The sequence below is a fragment of the Typopeltis vanoorti genome, chromosome 4 (assembly GCF_054136105.1).
Source record: "Typopeltis vanoorti isolate ZY-2024b chromosome 4, IOZ_Tvanoo_1.0, whole genome shotgun sequence".
Lineage (NCBI taxonomy): Eukaryota > Metazoa > Arthropoda > Arachnida > Uropygi > Thelyphonidae > Typopeltis > Typopeltis vanoorti.
Genome location: NC_143552.1, coordinates 150,458,553 through 150,478,185, shown reverse-complemented (window position 1 = coordinate 150,478,185; position 19,633 = coordinate 150,458,553). Strand labels below are relative to the sequence as shown.

Genomic DNA, 19,633 nt, shown 5'->3' with positions numbered 1-19,633 from the left:
GAATATACACTAATTCACCAATGGTGAATTGGTGCATATTCACCATTGAATATTGGTGAATATGCACCAATATTCAACTCATTCCTAAGCAAGGTGACAAATTCTTACAACTTAGTTACTTACTGTGCGTTTTTAAATGCTGGGTGGAATTCGTGTTGTCGACTTAATGAAGTAAAACAACACACTGGGAAAGGGTTAAACAAATGGTTAATTCTTTCAGTATTTTATCTCTCTTAGAGATATCTTCAGGGAGTACAATATAAACTTGTAACACACAAAGGGAACACAAAATCGAGTGAAATTCAATTATACTTTTTTTAATCCTTTATCCAAGTGTAAGCAAACAAAGTTTCCACATGAAGTATCTTTACAACTAGGCTACTTGTATATAGAGAATAGTGACTATACATTAATTACCTTAGTATCCCATAATGCAAAGTATACTTCCTTTCAGAACTGCATAATGCTATGCATTAAGGGAGGGTCTTCACCCAGACCAGTTTCAAAATTTATTGAAGTCTCATTGGTGGGAGCCAGACCTACAAAGATATCAAGGTTGAATTAATGTAGAAGTCATCTATTTCTCATATCACATACCATCCACTGAATTACAAACCTTTATGCAGATGATGTATGTAAACATCACTTACACAGTGTATATGCAAAATACTTGGTCACATGTTCTAGCAACTATTTAAGAATGCTGCTGTCAGTAATCGTCAGTAGTGTTGATCACAATGGGAAAAACAAAAGATCTTTCATTGGTACTCACAATAAAGCCTTTATCGAACAAAAATTCAATAAAGACTTTATTGTTGGTACCATCTGGTTGGAAATTTTGAAAACAGCAGGGCTGACTGGTTTCTCAAAAGGTGAGATATCCTGGGTGTTTTTAATCAGTGGAAAAATAACCTACATTGTTTGTCTAAGAGGCATAACTGTGGTCCTAAGACAGTCTGTTAGGAACAAGATTAGATTTCCATCATTTGAAAAGGCTTGTATGGACAAACAAAACTTCCTGTGTGCACAATTGACTGAAGCATTTAATGGAGTCTGTTTCGCAACCCATATCTTACTGGACTATGTGCAGGGAATTAAAAAGGATCAGTACTGTCAGTGACATACCTATATGGAAACCACTGTATTAAATAAAAGTTTCTAATTCAGTGGTCAGTATGTGTAGAAGAAACAAAAAGGTGTATTACCTTATTATTAAAATATCTTGATTAGAGATTTTTAACCTCTCTACCGGCCATGGTGAATGAAATAGTAAGACTAAACTCCACTCCTTATCCATGTTATTTAATAGGTGTTACATAATCGTATCCAGATTCTGAATGTCTATAGATGTCATGGTCGGTTGGGGTGTTAATGGCACTTGTAATGTAGTAACGAATATTACACATGTATTCACAAGAATAAAGAATAATAATTTTTATTATTGCAAATATTTTGGCCAGAATTTAATGATCCATCATCAGTGCATCAGTATAATCACAAGTTGTGGTTAGAAACAAAGAATGTTAATCCTATTTAAAGAGCTTAGCCACTTGCCAGAGTGCCACTACATGGGTAGTTGCAAAATAAAATGAGATTACAATTAAGGTTATTCTAAAATTAAAATAATTTGAAATACAAAAAAATAACAAATGGCAAGAGAAGCATGCTGCTTTCCATTTATGAAGATGACTCTTTCAAATCTTAGTCCTAGATACACAGTCATTCCAATTTAAGTTTGGATGGTATAGAAGTACTTCAACACTATTTAAATAACTACTCAAACCTAAACTTTACTGATGTAAAAGGAAAGTATTGGACCAGAGGATATTGTAATCAGTGCCCACTCCATGCTAAACAAAACCAGATTTTTAAAGTTTATTGTTGTTGATATAAGACTGGTGATCAGGTAGTTGATTTTTAACCAGATGTCCTCTTTTTCCAAAATACAAGCAGAAGTTCTCATACTGGATCTAGTAAACACCAGGAGCTTTGTTTCATGGATAGTCTTTGCAATTGCCTGAGACATGCCTGCAATGTATGGAGTAGAGACTTTCTGTACTCCATATCATGTCCAGAGTTCTTAGGGTTGTAAGTGTCCAAAATGCATTTAAACTTCCCTGAGGTGAAGCCGTTCTGTAGTATGATGCATTGGATGGTGCTTGGTTCTCATTGGAGATCTTCAGAATTACCCTATTGAGCAAAGATTTGAAGATAGTTAATTTTGGAGTTGAATGATGGGCTGAATCTTGTTGTATGTAGCTTCTTGTGAAAGTGGGTTTACAGTTAACAGCTGCTGTAACTATTCACGATGGGATGCAGAAAAGGAGGATGTCCATTGTCATCTGGTTGCATCCTCTAAAAAGAGGGTTGCGGCAGATGAGCAGCTCTTCTCCATTTCTCTCGGTCTGTTGCCTCCATCATTCTAAAAAGTCCATTCCACAATGTCATTAAACCACTCTTTGGTTGACCTTCCACGTCTTCTCTTCCCTTCAACTTTCCCTTGTAATATAGTTCTTGTCAGATGTCCTGAGGAACCTCTCAGAAGATGTCCTGCAAATCTGGTCTTTCTTTGCATAATATTTTTAAGCAGTGTTCTTTCCATCCGAACTCTTCTTAAAACTTCTTGATTTGATATTCTCTCTGTATAGCTAATCTTTTCCATCCTTCTACCCCACATTTCCAATGCATTAATTCTTTCCATATCTCTCTTTCTGAGTGTCCATGACTCACTTCCATAACTTGCAGCACTCCAGACTGTAACTTTAAATCTTATTTATTAAAATTCCCTTCATTTCCATAAATACCGATTTAGCTTTACCTTTCTCTGAGATCCAACTACCTAAATATTGAAATCTTTCCACTTTTTCTAAAATCTTTCCTCTACATCTTATCTTTCCATTATCTCCTATTTTTCTGCCCATTATCATTATCTTGGTCTTCTTTGTGTTAATCCTTAGTCCGTACTCTTTACAGGAGTTTTCAATTCTTTTAACAATTTGTTGTAATCCATTTTCGCTTTCTGCCATCACTACTACATCATCTGCATACCTTAAGTTATTGATGATCTTTCATTTATTTTTATTCTTTCTTCTACATCCTCAAGTGCCTCTCTAGATGTCTAGGAAGGCTAAATTTCAGTCTGTTTCTTTTTCCATGGTGAAGTTGATACGTGAATGTAGGTTAATGGTTTTGTTAATACCAGATGAGTGAACACAACTGCATAGCATACCCAAAAGGGAAGATTGAGGTTGTATTGAAGAGAAGAGGGAGTCTTCAAGATGCTCTTAAGTATGAACTGGCAAGCACAGTTGAAGGGCTTCCCATAGTGGTCCCTTCAATGTGTTTGTAGGATTGGTTTCTGCTGATGAAATAGCCTGTGTGCATTACGGAGTTCTGTGTCCAGAGGGAACTCTTCCAATAACAACAGGAGAGTCTGTCCAGAGGTACACTATATGCATTCAGGCTATTTTATCATTCAACATCTATGCCTTTTGTAGCCTTCCAGTTAGTAAATGATTGCTAGTGTAGATTCCATCAATGTCAGTCAACAAGGGATCTTCTTGCTTGTCACCCATCTTTAGACAAATTCCATGGATAAGTTTGAGGAACCTCAAGCAGTCACTCTTGATATCCCTAAGGCTTTTGTATGAGCTGTCTTCTCCAACTAGATTGCCAGTGTTTTGTCTGGATGCACATTATGTATGATGGTGGATGAGCCTTTATCATGAAACTTTGCAATTAATTCTGGCATTCAAAGGCTGTGTTCTTTCACAACCTACTCTCTTCTGTGTATCAATAATATTCATTTGACTGCAGATCCAATATATGGTTAACTAATGACAGTATACTGTGCTTCTCTTTCTCATCTGACAAACCTAGCACTACATTAATCACTAAAACTTCCACAATATCAACTTCTACAACTTTAAATTGTGATCTTCAAACACTCATCATTGGGTAACAGTAACCTTGCTAATTTCAGTATGGTAAAACTACTGCCTTATTTCTTTTATACAGGGTGGCCCATAAGCTACGAAGGGGTTTAAACATTTAAGATCTTTATTATTTATTAATTGTATTTATTTATTTTTTTGTTATAATGAAATACAGAACATGGAAATTTTTTTTTATTAGTTATGAAAAACCACATCACATAAAATACCTCCATGATAGCTGTTAATGTTTCTGACTGCAGCACCCTAATTTCTGCATGAATGCTCTCCTTCAGCTGTTGGATTGCCTGGGGCTTGTTTACATACACCTTTTCCTTCAGGTAACCTCATAAGAAGAAGTTGGGAGCCATCAGATCTGGAGAACACAATTGCCAATTAATTGCAGATATTCACAGAATTATTTGCTTGCCAAAAATCTGACTTAGGAATTCCATTGTAGCATGATTTTGGTTTGTTGTTGGGTTGTGAACTTTTCCATGATTAATTTCCCAAATGTTCCTTAGAATACCTGAAAAAAAAAAAAAAAAAAGAAAAAAATTAATAATCTAAAAAGTTATTTTCATTGTGTGTGTGTGTGTGTGTGTGTGTTAAAAAAAAAAAAAATTCTAGGCTTACTTTTCACAATATCCATGTCTCTAGTAAAAATGAGATTTCTCTTCTAGAAATCACTCTAACCTCAAATCTCTTGACATAAATATATTACACATATCACCTCCTAACATCCAAAAACTAGGTTTTCTTTTTCACTTAAGAAGTTACTTTATTACTAAACAGCTATTATTAATAAAAATTGCAAATATTTCCAACTGTTGAATACTATTCTCACATTCATTTGTTATGGTATCGAAGTACAGAAGAGAGAAGTTAGTTTGATTAATTACCTATCACTCACCACTTCACTCATTAAATTATATGCTTCACATCAAGTAATGGGAGAACATTATTAACATTCAATTTCTTCACTACCTCAAAAGCCTTCGACTACTATCAATCACCAATATAAATTCTGCCAGTATTGATGAACATGGAATCTTCTTGCTCATGTCACCCATGACATGAACAAATATCATGAAAAGTTTGGTGAATCCTAAGTGGTTAGGTTACCCTTGATATTTATAAGACATTTTATCAGTTTTGGCACAAATTTCTGTTAAGTAAGCTTCCATCATTGTCTTCTCACTTTTGCAATTGGGTTGCTAGCTTTCTCTCTGAATGTGCATTATATGTGATGAGGGATGGTTGGATCTTTATACCCAAATATAACAACAATGCTAGAATTTTCCCAAGAATGTTCTTTCCTATTTTCCCTTTCCTGCTATTTATCAGTGATCTTCTCCATTTGACTGCAGTTCTGATTCGGTTTTGCAACGCTACTTTCTCATTTGATAAATTTGCAACTACACAAAATTTCCAGAATATCAACTTCTCCAACCCCAAATTCAGATTTCCATACCTTTCTTCAGTGGGATTCTGATAACCTTATTAATTTCACTGCCAATTAAACTCAATCATGTCTTAGATTTCTTCAAAAAATAATCCTTTCTTGCATTCTTTTTTTTTTTTTGACAACAGCAAAATCTCAGGACAAGATGAAATTTCTCTTTATAGGATAACTTTAACCTCCACTCTCTGGCATAAATATATTACAGATCCCAGAATTCAATAAATAGGGTTTTCTCTGTTGCTCAAGGCGTTATTTTACCTTTGAACATCTATTAATCCAGCACAAATCTGTAACTGTTAAATGTTGTCCTCACATTTGGGTGGTGCAGTTAGAATACCTGACTTCCTACATAAACAATTCTTAAATAATTAGTTAGATTAATGACCCTTCTCTTTCACACAGGTGGCAGCAAATATTCAACATTTTTGCTGAATATTTGCTGCCACCTGTGTGAAAGCAAATATTCAATATTTCTTCATAGCTCAAACTAACAAAACAAATTTTTTGCCCTCTTTATTTATACTATCCGCTGCTGGCTTCTCTTCCCTCTTATATATTTCTAAAGATTACAACATGCAGTTCTTCAAATCTAATGTTATGTTCTTTCTCTTCAATTTTCTGTTCATCCACAGTGCTAATGTACTTTAAGTTAAATAGCCTCATGTACATGGGATTACCATATGTGTATATACATAAATAGAGGTGCTTTTTTTTAAGTCACTTATAGCATTCAATAAGCAAGGTGCCATCTAAATGCATTCACAAACATATCCTGTTCATTGAAATGGAGACATTATTCACTTAAAAACAAAATTAACTAGGTTGGTAAATATGCACTACCAATCCAGAATTTATATCAATCATCATCAAATTCCTGATATGTACCCTCAAGGTACATATCAGGATATGATAGTATTACATAAAAAATTTACACCATTACTAACTTCCTACCTACAATTGTCTTCCAAATCAATCTGTTACCTGTCAAGACTCCAACATTATCAGATCTTATATTTCTATCTTCTAAGGCACTTTTTACTCTATCAATCCACCAATATCTTGGTCTTCCTCTGGGTCTTTTTTTTTTTCTGCCAACCAGACAGAGAACACTTGTTTTGCTAATCTTTCCTTTCCATTGTGTTTAAGTGACGATACCATCTAGGAGTAGTCAGCTAACGCGTTCCTGGATGCTAAAAATGTAAAGTTCTTGACTAATATCCTTGTTTTTAATGATATTGCCACTGATACCATCTGTTAATTCCTCTTATCTTTCTCAGGACACATATCTGTGGTCTCTAGTCTTTTGTCAAGTATTTTATTTCTAACCCAGCTCTCAGATCCATAAGCTAAAATTGGTTTGAAATTGGTTTATCTTGTACACATCTAATTTAGTGTTTTGACTAATTTTTCTCTTATTCCATATAAATTTATTCAGTTGACTTCCTACCGTACCAGCTTTGTTGATTCTGTTGTCTATTTCCATCTTTAATTTACCATTTTCACTAAAAATCATGCCTAAGTAGTTGAAGTGTTTTACTTGTTCTATAAGTTCTCCACAATGAAGTTGATATTTTCAATGCTTCTGCCTATTTTCATTGTTTTTGTCTTGTTATTGCTGACCTTTACCTATGACCAAATCTATTACAACAGTTATTCAATTTAGTGAGAATCTTGCAGACTTGTACTGGATTCATTTAGAAGTATAACATTGTCTGCATAAAGTAAAGAACTGAGAATAACATCTCCAATTTTGATATCAGGTTTAATACCACTGGAGAATACAGAAACAAATTACATTTGTTTATGTATTCTCTAAGAGCACAAGCTGACTTATTTGCCAGGAACTTTTGATATGTTTTCTTCATTTCGTTCACTACCTTTTTAACTTCCTGTTTCCATCGTGGAGTTCTGATTTTTCTATCCTTGCAGACAACCTCACCACGTTCTTCTCTGGCTGAATCAATCAGTGTTTTCTTCAGGATTTGCCACTGAATCTCGAAGGTTTGATTCCTGTTCTCAAACTCTTTCATTTTTTCTTGAATAATGTTTGTGTATTTTAGTCTACAGTTCACATCTGAGAGCTTTTCAACTTTTACTTGCTTTAAAACTTACGTGTTCTTCTTTTCAATATGAAATACTGTGTTTTATCCTACTCAAGATCTGGTAAAGGGTATATGACAAGGTGCCAAGAGAAAAGCTATTCAAAATGCTACAGTTGTATGGTGTAGTCAATGGAGCATTATATAAAGCAATACTTAATCATTGAGTTGTAAGTCAGGAGTTAGAATTGAAGGAAGTACAGAAAGATGGTTTGATGTTAAATCTGGTGTCAGACAAGGATGTACATTATCCTACTCACTTTCAATTTAAACTCCTCTGCACACTAAAGTGTCCTGCACCAGTGAGAAAACATCAGTATCAACAATAACATAGTCAATGAGACTTTCTTATTCCTTGACTCTTCTACCCATGTGAATTTGTGCACATTTTTATGTTGGGACATTGTGTTAGTAATAACTAATCCATGTCCTGAGCAGGACATTGAATGGTTTATATGGCAGAATTGTAAACATGAAAATTAATAATAATATAGGAATACATGGAGAATACAATCTAAACAGAAATGGTAAAAAATTGATTGACTTTGTAGTTTATAATAACCTAAAAATAATGAATTCCTTCTATAAACATAAAGATATACATAAATATACTTGGGCAGCAAGAGGATGAAAATCAATATTAGATTACTTCATATTAAATGAAAAGACATCAAAATTTTCACTAGATGTTAGAGTTCACAGAGGATATGAAATAAGCAGTGACCACTTCCTTGTTAAAATAAAATTAAGATTACCACCTAAATGGCTACAAGTAACAAGAACAGAAAGAAAAATTGAAACATTTGTTTATAAAACTAGACTATTGAATGACACAAATGTACAATGGCTATATGAACAAAGAATTAACCAATATCTAGATAAAATAAAACAAAATGAAGAAATAGAAATAGAATGGCTTAATATAAAAACGATACTAAATGCAGCAGCAAATGAAAGCTTAGGAAAAACCAAAAAATTCAATAAAAGAAAAAAACTGAAGATCTGGGATGATACAATCAAAGAAATAATCAAAAAGAAAAAGGAAGCCTATCACAAATGGTTAAGCAGTAAAAGATTAGAAGATGAAATAGAATATAAAAGAATAAGATTTTTCTGACTTCTCTTTTAGCCATAGCTAAAAGAGAAGTCAGAAAAAGACATAGAGAATCATGGAATAAATTTGTTTCTAATTTAGAGCATGATTTATATAAAATAAGACCCAATGTATATAAGATTTTGAAACACCTAAATGCATATACCAAAGAAAACATAAAATTAAACACTGAATTGAAATTAGAAGAATTTCTAAATTACTACACAGAACTGTGGACAGACAAATATTTTAAAAAAGACAACTGGCAAACAATTAACGAAAATGAAAAGGAAATAACTGAAGAAGAATTAGAAATCAGCCTGAAAGAAACAAGAAACGGAAAATCACCTGGAGAAGATAAGCTAGTTTCAGAACTATATAAATACGCAGGAACAAGATTCAAAGGAAGACTCTTATTATTTTTAAATAAAATTTACTCAACTGGTATCCCCCCAATAGAATGGAAAAAAGCAATTGTGATTCCTATCTTTAAGAAAGGTAATAGAGATGACCCTAAAAACTATAGAGGTATCAGTATACTAAATTCATTTTACAAAATATACAGCAGAATCTTAAATAACAAACTAATGAAATATTCCGAAAACTTTATTCTAGAGGTACAAAATGGATTTAGAAAAGGACGATCATGTATAGACCCAGCCTTCTGCCTAAAATTAATAATAGAGAAAAGAAGAGAATATAATTTAGAAACACATATTGCATTTATTGACTTTGAAAAAGCATTTGACAAAGTTAAAAGAAACGTATTATTTAACATATTAAAAGAAAGATAAATACCAAATAATATCCTAAAAGCTGTCACAAGTATATATGAAAATAATCAAATACAAATAAGATTAAATCATGAGCTATCATATACAAGAGAGATAAGCCAAGGGGTCCGATAGGGATGTCCCCTCTCAGCAACTCTTTTTAATATCTACTTAAATAAAATAATAATAAAATGGAGTAAAAATTTACATCAAGGAATTAAACTTTCACCTACAGTTAACTTAAACACCCTCCTCTTTGCAGACGACCAAATAATAATTACAAATTCTGAAGATAACTTACAGAAAGCTATTTTAAATCTAAATGAGATATCCAAAGATTAGTATGATAATATCAACGGAAAAATCAAAACTATGGCCTTTAAAAGGACAAGATCCACCAAGAACTAAAATAGTATTAGATAACAAGATCTTAGAACAGGTGAATTCATTTAACTACCTAGGATGTATGATCACTTATGAAAATGAAAAAGATATAAACATAAAAATTGCAAAATATTTAAAAATAACAGGAGTAATTAACTCTATATTTAAACCAAACCTAGTTCAAAAACAAACCAGGCTAAAAGTATACAATACATTAGCCCTACCGGTCTTAATGTATGGAAGCGAAATCTGGAAAATAAGACAAACAAAGATTAATAACAGCAGAAATGAAGTTTATGAGAAAAACTGCAAAGTATACCCTATTTGATCACAAAAGAAACGAAGATATTATGAAAGAATTAAACCAAGAACCAGTAATTGAAAAAATTAAAAAAAATACAAACATAGATGGATGGAACACGTTCAAAGAATGAAAACAGAAATATTTCCAAAACAAGCCATTAGGAAAAAGAAAACCAGGACGTCCTCTTAAACGATTCAACGATGACTTCTAAGGCCAGAACAGGCCATACTAGGCCTAAATCCTTGATACATATGATGATGATATGACAGAATTATTAAGTGTAATTTTAATAGTTGCTAAATAGATGTACTTTTAAAATGAATGAAATGAAATGAATTAATAACTTAAATGCTAATACAGTATAGTTAAGTGCCAAAACTTCATAGTATTTTGTGATATTATTTAGAAAGTTATCACAAAGCACTGGGATGAGGAGACCTGAAAGTAACATTGAATTGGTATTTAAAAAACAAGTGCATTTAAATAATTGCATGAATTTTATTTTTTAGAGTTGTTTAATATATATATATATATATTTTTTTTTCCCCCCTTCACCTGTAGGGGCAGTGTGAAGTGGATATTAGAAATAATCGAAAACAAACTCCATTATTGCTAGCAGTTAGTCAGGGTCATTGCTCCTTAGTTGAACTCTTAGTAACGAAAGGTGCTGATGTAAATGCTGAAGATGAAGATGGTGACACTGGTCTTCATTTGGCACTTATGAGACAATCCACAAAATCAGAGGGAGATGTTAATGAAGCCCCCTCTGTCACTGCTGTAAGTATAGTCTAAGAATTGATGGTAAAAATTTAAAAGGCTGTTAAAAAATTGATGCAGCACCTGCTTTATCTCAGAAGTAAGGGAATTTTATTCTAACTATGAATATTTTTATAGAATTGCTAATAATTATTTAATTTGCTTGTGCATATGTACATATTTTCTTTTAATTCATATGACCTATCTTTTATTTATACAATAATGAGAGGGGGAGAGCTCCATTAGTATTTCTGAAAAGTAACAGTACAGTACAGCAAAATTTCAGTTATTTGTAGATATTCTGAGATCAGAGAGAAAGTAGGTTTGCAATGATTATATTTGCAGTTTGCATCCAAGAGAAGCAACCTATGCTGCTTATATAGTGTCTAGTTGAATCAAGAAAAAACTAATACCCTTAAATTATTAGATATTAAATTATTAATTTTAATGATTACATTAAAGCTAATTTTACAGTATGTGAGATCAAGCCTGGAGCTATGAAGGAACATTGCTGCAATGTTTATTATTTGACAGAGAAGAACTAATTTACAATATGCCACTAATTAGGTAGGTTGCAATCTCTCACATCATACAAGCAAACATTCCTAGGCCATCTCTTCTAATTAGAATTGAAGGGAGTACAGAAAGTTGGTTTGATGCAAAATCAGGAACTGAACTGGTGCGTGGCATCTCCACTGTCATTTATCTTCAACATGGATCATGTTATTAAAAAAAAAAAAGAGAGAAGAAAAGAAAAAAAAAACGGCATGAAACCTATAAAAACTGTAAATATTCTCCTTGGCTCTTCATTTTATGTAGATGATGTAATTCTTCTAAATAATTCCAGTAAAAGTTACCAGTACTCTTAAACTAAATTAAGACCTGCTTTTAACTTATGCATCTCAGGGTTGAGTTAGAAATAAAATCATTGATCAAAGAATAGAGAGCATAGATAAGAGTTCTGAGAAAATTGGTGGTGAACAGAAGGACTATTGTAGAACCATATTACAAAGAAATTTGGCATTATTAGCATTCAGCTTTGCTAAAAAAAAAAAAAAAAAAGAGGAAAATCAAGATAAGTACAGATCTAGATTAATTGATACACTTAATACAACTGACTGTCACTAGTACAAACACCATTATAACAAAGCTCATTACTACTAACTACCAGAATATCCTGATCAAATCCCCAAAGGCAAAGAGTTATTCTAAAAGAAATCCAACATATCAAACTATTCCTGTGGTCCCTTTTAGTTTTTTATAATGTGAGTGTTGACTGCAGTATCTTGAAACACTAGAATGGAAGATCTAACAGAATTGAGGACCTGACAACAGATTTTTTTGCAGTTAAAGTGTTAATAGATAATAGGAAGCTATTAATCATGTAAAATTAATTATGTTGTACTGTCATAGTTTCTGCACAGGCATTAAAAGATGGCAGTATTTTTTACATTACACTGTTCAAGTATAGTTTTGTCACTTTATTGGCAGTGGAATATAATTCTTATTTTGGTTTTTATTTCAGATTATTTCTCATCTTTCTAGCATTAATTTAGAAAAGAGCATTGGATTTGCAATAGCTTGCTTTCTTGTTCAGGAAGAAGGTGCTCTTTCACATAGAAATCATAAAGGAAAAACACCGTTGGACTTAGTTACTGATGCTGCATTAAAAGAGGAACTCCAGCATTTTGCCACACTTAAGAGGTGACTGTTGAATTTTTTTTAAGTGTTTTTGCATTATTTTCTACTGCTGTTAGCTGTTCTTTTGATTTCTGAGAAAGTACTTACAGCTTGTGTGTGCTCGTGTGCATGCTATACCACATGAATAAAAAATTATTTAAGCAATTTTCAAACATTGTTAAAAAATAAATACATGTTGTTTAGAAAAGTTTACATCATTGTATGGAGTACTGAAAAGATTTGATGCACCAGTGTAGTTTGAATTTATTGCTTATTTCATTTACTTTTTCTTTGACAACAGTTAACTCTGTCTTTGGTTTTGGGTAGATCAGAGGAAGTAAAAGTTATTTCTTGGGATGATTTTCTTTCTCTGCCTGCTATTCTTGTTCCTACTCATTGCTAAAACAAATTTTGGATACTCATCTGCCTGAAGGTGATCCACCATGACACATTAATGTTCATAATTAATTTCATTACAATTTAATTATCTGTGATAGTTAAAATTAGAGAGATTGATGGCAGAAGATTCACTGACAATCTTACACTGTTGACAGTGATAAGTATAGTTTTTAAATCAATATGGTGATTTCTGAGGTTTACACAGCTATCTTAGTTGACCTGAATTTTCTTGTTTTTCACATCTTAAGATTGTATATACCAATCTTGAATTCATACTTTTCGATGAAATCTGTCTGTCCATGTTTGTTTTAGTGATAAGAGCAAACAAACAAACAAAAAAAAAAAAAACATCAGGTATGCCCATAGAATGAACATCAGTTATCTCAGAAAATTGAAATGAAATAAACAATAAATTCACTGAATCTTACTACAGCCCCATTTCAGTGGCATACATTTCATATCTGAATGTTTGTTTTTGAACATAAATTTTTGAAACTATTCAAGTAATTTTTGCGCTCTCTCTCTCTCACAATATATTCATCATCTTAATTCTCTCTTTTTCATTTTTAGAAAATTCGATCCCCAAAAATTATTTAATCTGTTCAGCAACTCTTGCAAATCATGTAGTCTTTATAGACTTTAGAGTGCTAGAAAACTCCATTTCTTAAATAGTTTTGAAAAAAAGAAAAAAAAAAACCATAATATGACCAGGCTCTGGAAGATCTGCTAAGCTATTTGGTATTTTCAGTGACCTTCCTCAGATGCTCATCTACCAACCAGATTACTCAACAGTACTCTCCACTTACCAATACTCTGGATGTTTTCTTAACTAGATCTCCTTCTATATACGCTGTTCATCTCCACAGCGTATATTTACACATATATACGCTGTGGAGATGAACCTCTCCTCTTAGCAATTTAGGTCATCTCATACTTCCAGACACATGCCATCCTCTCTCAGCCATTCACAAAATTGTATCTATTGGCGACAATATGGCAAGTGAAAGCTCTTGAAGACTTTCTTCTCCTTTCCATTGTCAGACTACTGTTTCTGTTCTCCAGATCCCAGTACTTGTGACTAGTGTTTCCAAATTCCCGACATTTTGGAACCTTCGGGAAATCGAGAACGGGAAATCATATTTCCCGAGAATTCCCGAAATAATCTTTTTTATTTAATTTTCATTGATCATCTGTAATAATGGCTATAACAGTAAATGTTAATAAATAGAAAAGCCATAGGGAAGGTTGGGCAACCGGGGTTTGTGGCTCTGGCGCAGTCTTTCAGAGGTTTCGAGACACTCCTATGCAAATGCAAACTTTATTTAACCAAACCTTATAGTATACAGTGAGTTTTTACATATATCACACAATGTGTTAACATTCCTAATGTCATTTAAAGATTTTATTTATTAAATTAAACATTAATAGAAAACAAATGCAAATATTATTCATTTGAAAATTAAAAAACTTCAAATAGTTTTTATTTGTCATTTTTAAAATGAAACTTTAAGAAACATTGGGCATTAATTGCCCGATAAGACAATCTTGTTCTTCGCTTTGTAACAAATATGCTTGATGTGAAAAATTTTCTTTCATTTTCTGTAGACGTTGGTCGAATTGTTAAGAGTGCGTCTTAAAGCATCTTCAAGTTGGGAGTGAGAGAATACGTTGCTTCATATAAGCTCATTTCCTTCCTTAGAGGAGCAAATATTTTGTCTGTATGCATAGGGCTAGGCTTTGATGTTGAAATTGATATTGCTTTAGTCAATTCACTCTTCAGATCAGATTCTGATTTAATGTCAGAAATCTCTGTAAGACATCCTTTATTTCTTTTATTGGAACTTCTTCTGCTGTAAATGTTCCTTTAAAAAGTCTTTACATTAATAACTTTGCCAATCGTGCAATTTCATTCTTACTTGACAAGGCAAAAAATTCATCCTCTTCCATCTCACATAAACAACTAACATTGCTCAAGTACTTTGTGAGAGACACAAGATCTCTATTTCTACGTTTGGCCAATTCAAATTTTATTTCCTTTAAAAGCATTTGGCTCATTGAAGAATTCTGTTTTTCTAAATTACTGAACAGGAACTTAAAAATTCCTTCACTTGTGAGAATATTTGCTTCTCTATTGAAGCTATTCTTAAGGCTTCAACTGCTAATCTTACAGGTTGTAAGCAATTCAACATACCTTTCGATATTTCATAATACTCTTCTTTCCATAAATGATAGAGTTTCAGCTCTCGTAAAACAGTCTTAATCAGATTTACGATCTTTAAAAATCTCTCTATCATTCTCTCCAGTGTGTTCCACTGTGTTTTATCATCCAAAATGACTTCTAGTTCCCTCTTTTCACTCTTGGTTATTTCTTGCTGCAAAAGAGAATTTTTTACTGGAGAATATTTATATATTTTCATAATTCTTCGTATATGCTGCTAATTGCTGAAGATAGATCATCTCGCAAATCATACTGATCAGCTCGGGCCACACCATCTAACTCAGAATCACGGTTATCATCTGTATTGAATTCACTATCACTGCTACAAGTCACTGATGCTTCACCTTTCAACTTTTTAACATAAAATACTTTTGTTACAGCTAGATGTAGCGCATGGTTATAGCAGTACTGTCGAATAATAGGTGATAATTTTCCGAATTTTTCCATAACAGCTGCACTGTCACTTGTAATTGCAACCGCGTCACTTTCAAGTTTTAACTGAAAGTTTTCTAATCTTTCCTGAAGCAAGGATAACACTTTTTCCACAGGACAGTTCCCATGTATTCTTATTAAACCAAGGTTCATAGAGGTCTCATTGCAGTATACGTGAACATTCATGTATCTGCGATTCTTGCAACTGGTCCACTCACCTATTGAAATACTCAGATTTTTTATTATCACATTAGAATACTTCCAATTTCTGGATGTACAGTTGTTTCACTTTACTATAATAATTATGTATTAGTGTCATAACTGAAGATAGACTTCTTGGCAACTGCATTCCTTTGCTTGTGAAACTTTCCGTAATAAACTCACTTTTTGTGATGGTGTTGACTGATATCTCATCCAAGGCTACTAATTTGCTTACGGTTTCTTCTAAATCCGGTCCATTGACATAATGTAAAATTGTTGTTTGTCTCTTAGAAGATGAAGGCATTGGCTCATCATTATTCAATTCAGACTATTTTTCCTTTTCATTCCATGAATATATACTAGGTGCCTATGTAGATCGCTGGCTGATGATGCTTTGCATTGCAAAGTTTTGGAGCATATCTGTCAATGAGCTGATTCTTTATCTTTTCTAAAATATTTCCAACATTCTTTATACTCTTTACTCATTGTGACAGCAATCTATAAAAAAAAATATGATTTATGATTTAATAAAAAATAATTTATTAAAAATTTTCTCGGGATTCGGGAACAGGAAAACGAAAAAAATTCCCGAGAACAGGCGGGAAGGAATTCTGGCCCGGAAACCCTACTTGTGACCATATTAAAGAAATGTTCCTTGTTAGAATGTGTGTTTGAATATTCCCATGCTATTTAAAATTCCTGTCCAATATCCAATCTATCGGGCAATTTTGCCTTCTTGTCCCTTACAAAACTGTTTGGTGCAGTAGACAGTGCTTTTTCATTTGGTTATACTATAAATTAAAGATGACAGGAAATTATATTCTCAGTTTCATCCTTTATCCAAGTGTAAGCAAACAAAGTTTGCATGCGAAGTAACTTCACGATTGCATTGCTTGTATGTAGAAGCTAATGTGAATCTAATGACTTCACATCAATTGTCTTAGTATCCCATAATTCAATGCACATATCCTTTCAGGTGTGTATAATGCTATGCATTATGGGAAGGGTCACCACCCAGACCAGGTTGACCTTTATTGAGGTCTCATCAGTGCAAGCCAGACCCAGAAGTGATACTAAGGTTGAAGTAATGCAGAAGTCATATTTCCATATACAAGTAACCAAAAGGTGTCACACCTTATTAGCATATTTCCATGTACAAGTTGCCAAAAAGTGTCACACCTAGTTTTGAGGGAAACTTGTGCCATAGTCTCATAAATTATCTACACTTAAACACAAGAAACATTATTTATTAAATATACTGCCAAATATTTGAGTTTGAAAATAACAAACTATCATCAGTGGCCTGAACAACATTTTTTACGAGGTAAAAAATGTTGACCTTGTAAAAATTGAAATTTAAAAATATTTCATACATAGGGATGTGTGCTTTGCATTGTGTGATGCAAGAGCAATTAATGTTTGACAAGCATAAGTGTAATTAATTGCTTGCATCATGCAATGCAAAGCACACATCCCATTGGGTGTTCTCCATGCATTATGGGAAAGGTCACCTACCAGTTTTGACCTTTACTAAGGTCTCATCAGTGGGAGCCAGACTCAGAAGATACCAATGTTGAAGGAATGTAAAAGCCATATATTTCCCATATATAAACAGTGAAAAGGTATAACATCTCATTACTAAAATACTCTACATTAGCGCTAGTTGTTGAAGGATAATGTTCCTCTCCATAATGCATAGCATTATACACACCCAGAAGGATGTGTGATCTCTTCTTAACAGGTTTCCCTTTCAGGTATACTGAAATGTATATCATTTCTCCTCTTGGTGACTTAAATCACAATCTTATACAAGTCTCTTTTGCTACAGAACAACCTTCACCCACGATTTCTGAGTTTCATGTCCTTTGGCACTACAAGGGTGCCAAATGGGATCTGTCATTTCTATTCCTCCTTCACATGGTGTGAATCATTTCTTCTGATCCACCTGCTGAGGCTGAATAGCAGAAATCATCCTCACAGGAATCAAGGCCTTTATCTATCATTCCATTCAAAATCCACAGCTGCTGTCCATGCCTTGGTTCTCAAAAAAAGTGTGCCAGCTCAGTAAAAGAAAAAGACCGTCATCATCACCAATTCCTGCCATATACCCTGAAGGGGTGTACAGGATATGACAGTACTACATGAAAAAATTACATCATTACTAACTTCCTATCTACAATTTTCCTCCAAATCAGTCTGCTACTTGTCAAGACACCAACATTATCACATCTTATATTTCTATCGTCTAAGGCACTTTGTACCGTATCAATCCACCTATATCTTGGTCTTCCTCTGGGTCGTTTTCCTGCCAACTTGGCAGAGAACACTTGTTTTGCTAATCTTTCCTCTCCCATTCTATTTAAGTGACCATACCACCTTAGATTAGCTCTGCTAATGCATTCCTGGATGCTGACAATGTCAAGTTCTTTCCTAATATCCTCATTTTTAATATGATATTGCCATTGATGCCATCTGTTCACGCCTCTAATATTTCTCAGGACTCTCATATCTGCTGTCTCTAGTCTTTGGTCAAGTGTTTTACTTCTGACCCAGCTCTCAGATCCATAAGTTAAAACTGGTTTGAACACTGTCTTGTATACAGCTAATTTAGTGTTCTGACTAATTTCTCTCTTATTCTATATGAATTTATTCAATTGACTTCCCACCATACCAGCTTTGCTGATTCTGTTGTCTATTTCTATATTTAATTTACCATCTTCAGTAAAAATTGTGCCTAAGTAGCTGAAATGTTTTACTTGTTCCACGGGCTCTCCATTCACAACACAGTTGACATTTTCAATGATTCTGCCTATTTTCACTGTCTTTGTCTTTTTATTGCTGACCTTCATACCATTCTATTACAACAGCTATTCAATTTAGTCAGAGAATCTTGCAGACTTGTAGCAGATTTATTTAGAAGTATAACATCATCCGCATAAAGCAAAGAGCTGACATTAACATCCCCAATTTTAATATCAGGTTTAATACCACTTTCCTTCATAATGTGATCCATATAGATAATGAATAACAGAGGGGATAATGTACATCCTTGTCTCACACCAGATTTAACATTAAACCATCTTCCTGTACTTCCTTCAATTCTAACTGCTGACTTACAACTCAGATAAAGACTAAGTATTGCTTGATATAATGCCCCATTGACACCATATAACTGCAGCGTATTGAATAGCTTCTCTCTTGGCACCTTGTCATATGCCTTTTCCAAATCGACAAAACTTAAATACAGATCTTTGTTATATTCCCATGCCTTCTCGACTATTTGTCGTAAAGTGAAGATCTGATCCTGACAGCCTCTATTTGGCCTGAACCCAGATTGTTCTTCACCAAGCTTTTCTTCCACAATTCTTCTCAACCGTTTCTCAAGTATAGTTGCATAGATCTTGCCAGGAACACTCAGTAGGGAAATACCTCTGTAATTCTCACATTCAGTTTTATTTCCCTTTTTATGTATGGGTACTATGAGAGCTCTACTCCAATCATCGGGAATTCGTCCCTCTGTCCGGGCTTTCTGAACTATGCAGTGCAGCCACTGTAAGACTTTTATACCACCATACTTCAGCATTTCTGGTCGAATATCATCTACTCCTGCTGCCTTTCCACATTTCAGCCTTTGATGGCTTTTTCTACTTCAAGTATGGATATGTATTCCTGACTGCATGCCTGGTCAGTGTTTTTTTATCACTGTGCTGTCATCACTGCTTGTTTCATTTAGCAGTTTTTCAAAGTAATTACTCCATACTTCAAGGATATCTTTTTCTCCTGTTTTCATGTCACCTTTATCATCTCTAACTCCTTTTACAGCACTCTTTCCTCCATTCCTAAGCTTCTTCAACAACCTCCAGAATATTTTGCCACCTTCTTGATATTTATTTTCTA

At 33.5% G+C, this 19,633-nt stretch overlaps 1 protein-coding gene across 2 annotated transcripts in view; it reads left to right on the top strand.

The window, feature by feature from the left end:
• mib2 (E3 ubiquitin-protein ligase mind bomb 2) overlaps positions 1-19,633 on the top strand; it is a 360,322-nt gene that overhangs the window by 314,006 nt on the left and 26,683 nt on the right. Inside the window, exons 17-18 of one of the 2 annotated variants that reach the window (XM_090392033.1) lie at positions 10,612-10,827; positions 12,404-12,510. In XM_090392033.1, coding sequence (XP_090248159.1) covers positions 10,612-10,827; positions 12,404-12,510 — 323 coding nt within the window. Of the gene's footprint in view, positions 1-10,611; positions 10,828-12,331; positions 12,511-19,633 lie in introns of both variants that reach the window. The other variant, XM_090392032.1, reaches the window with a different exon arrangement.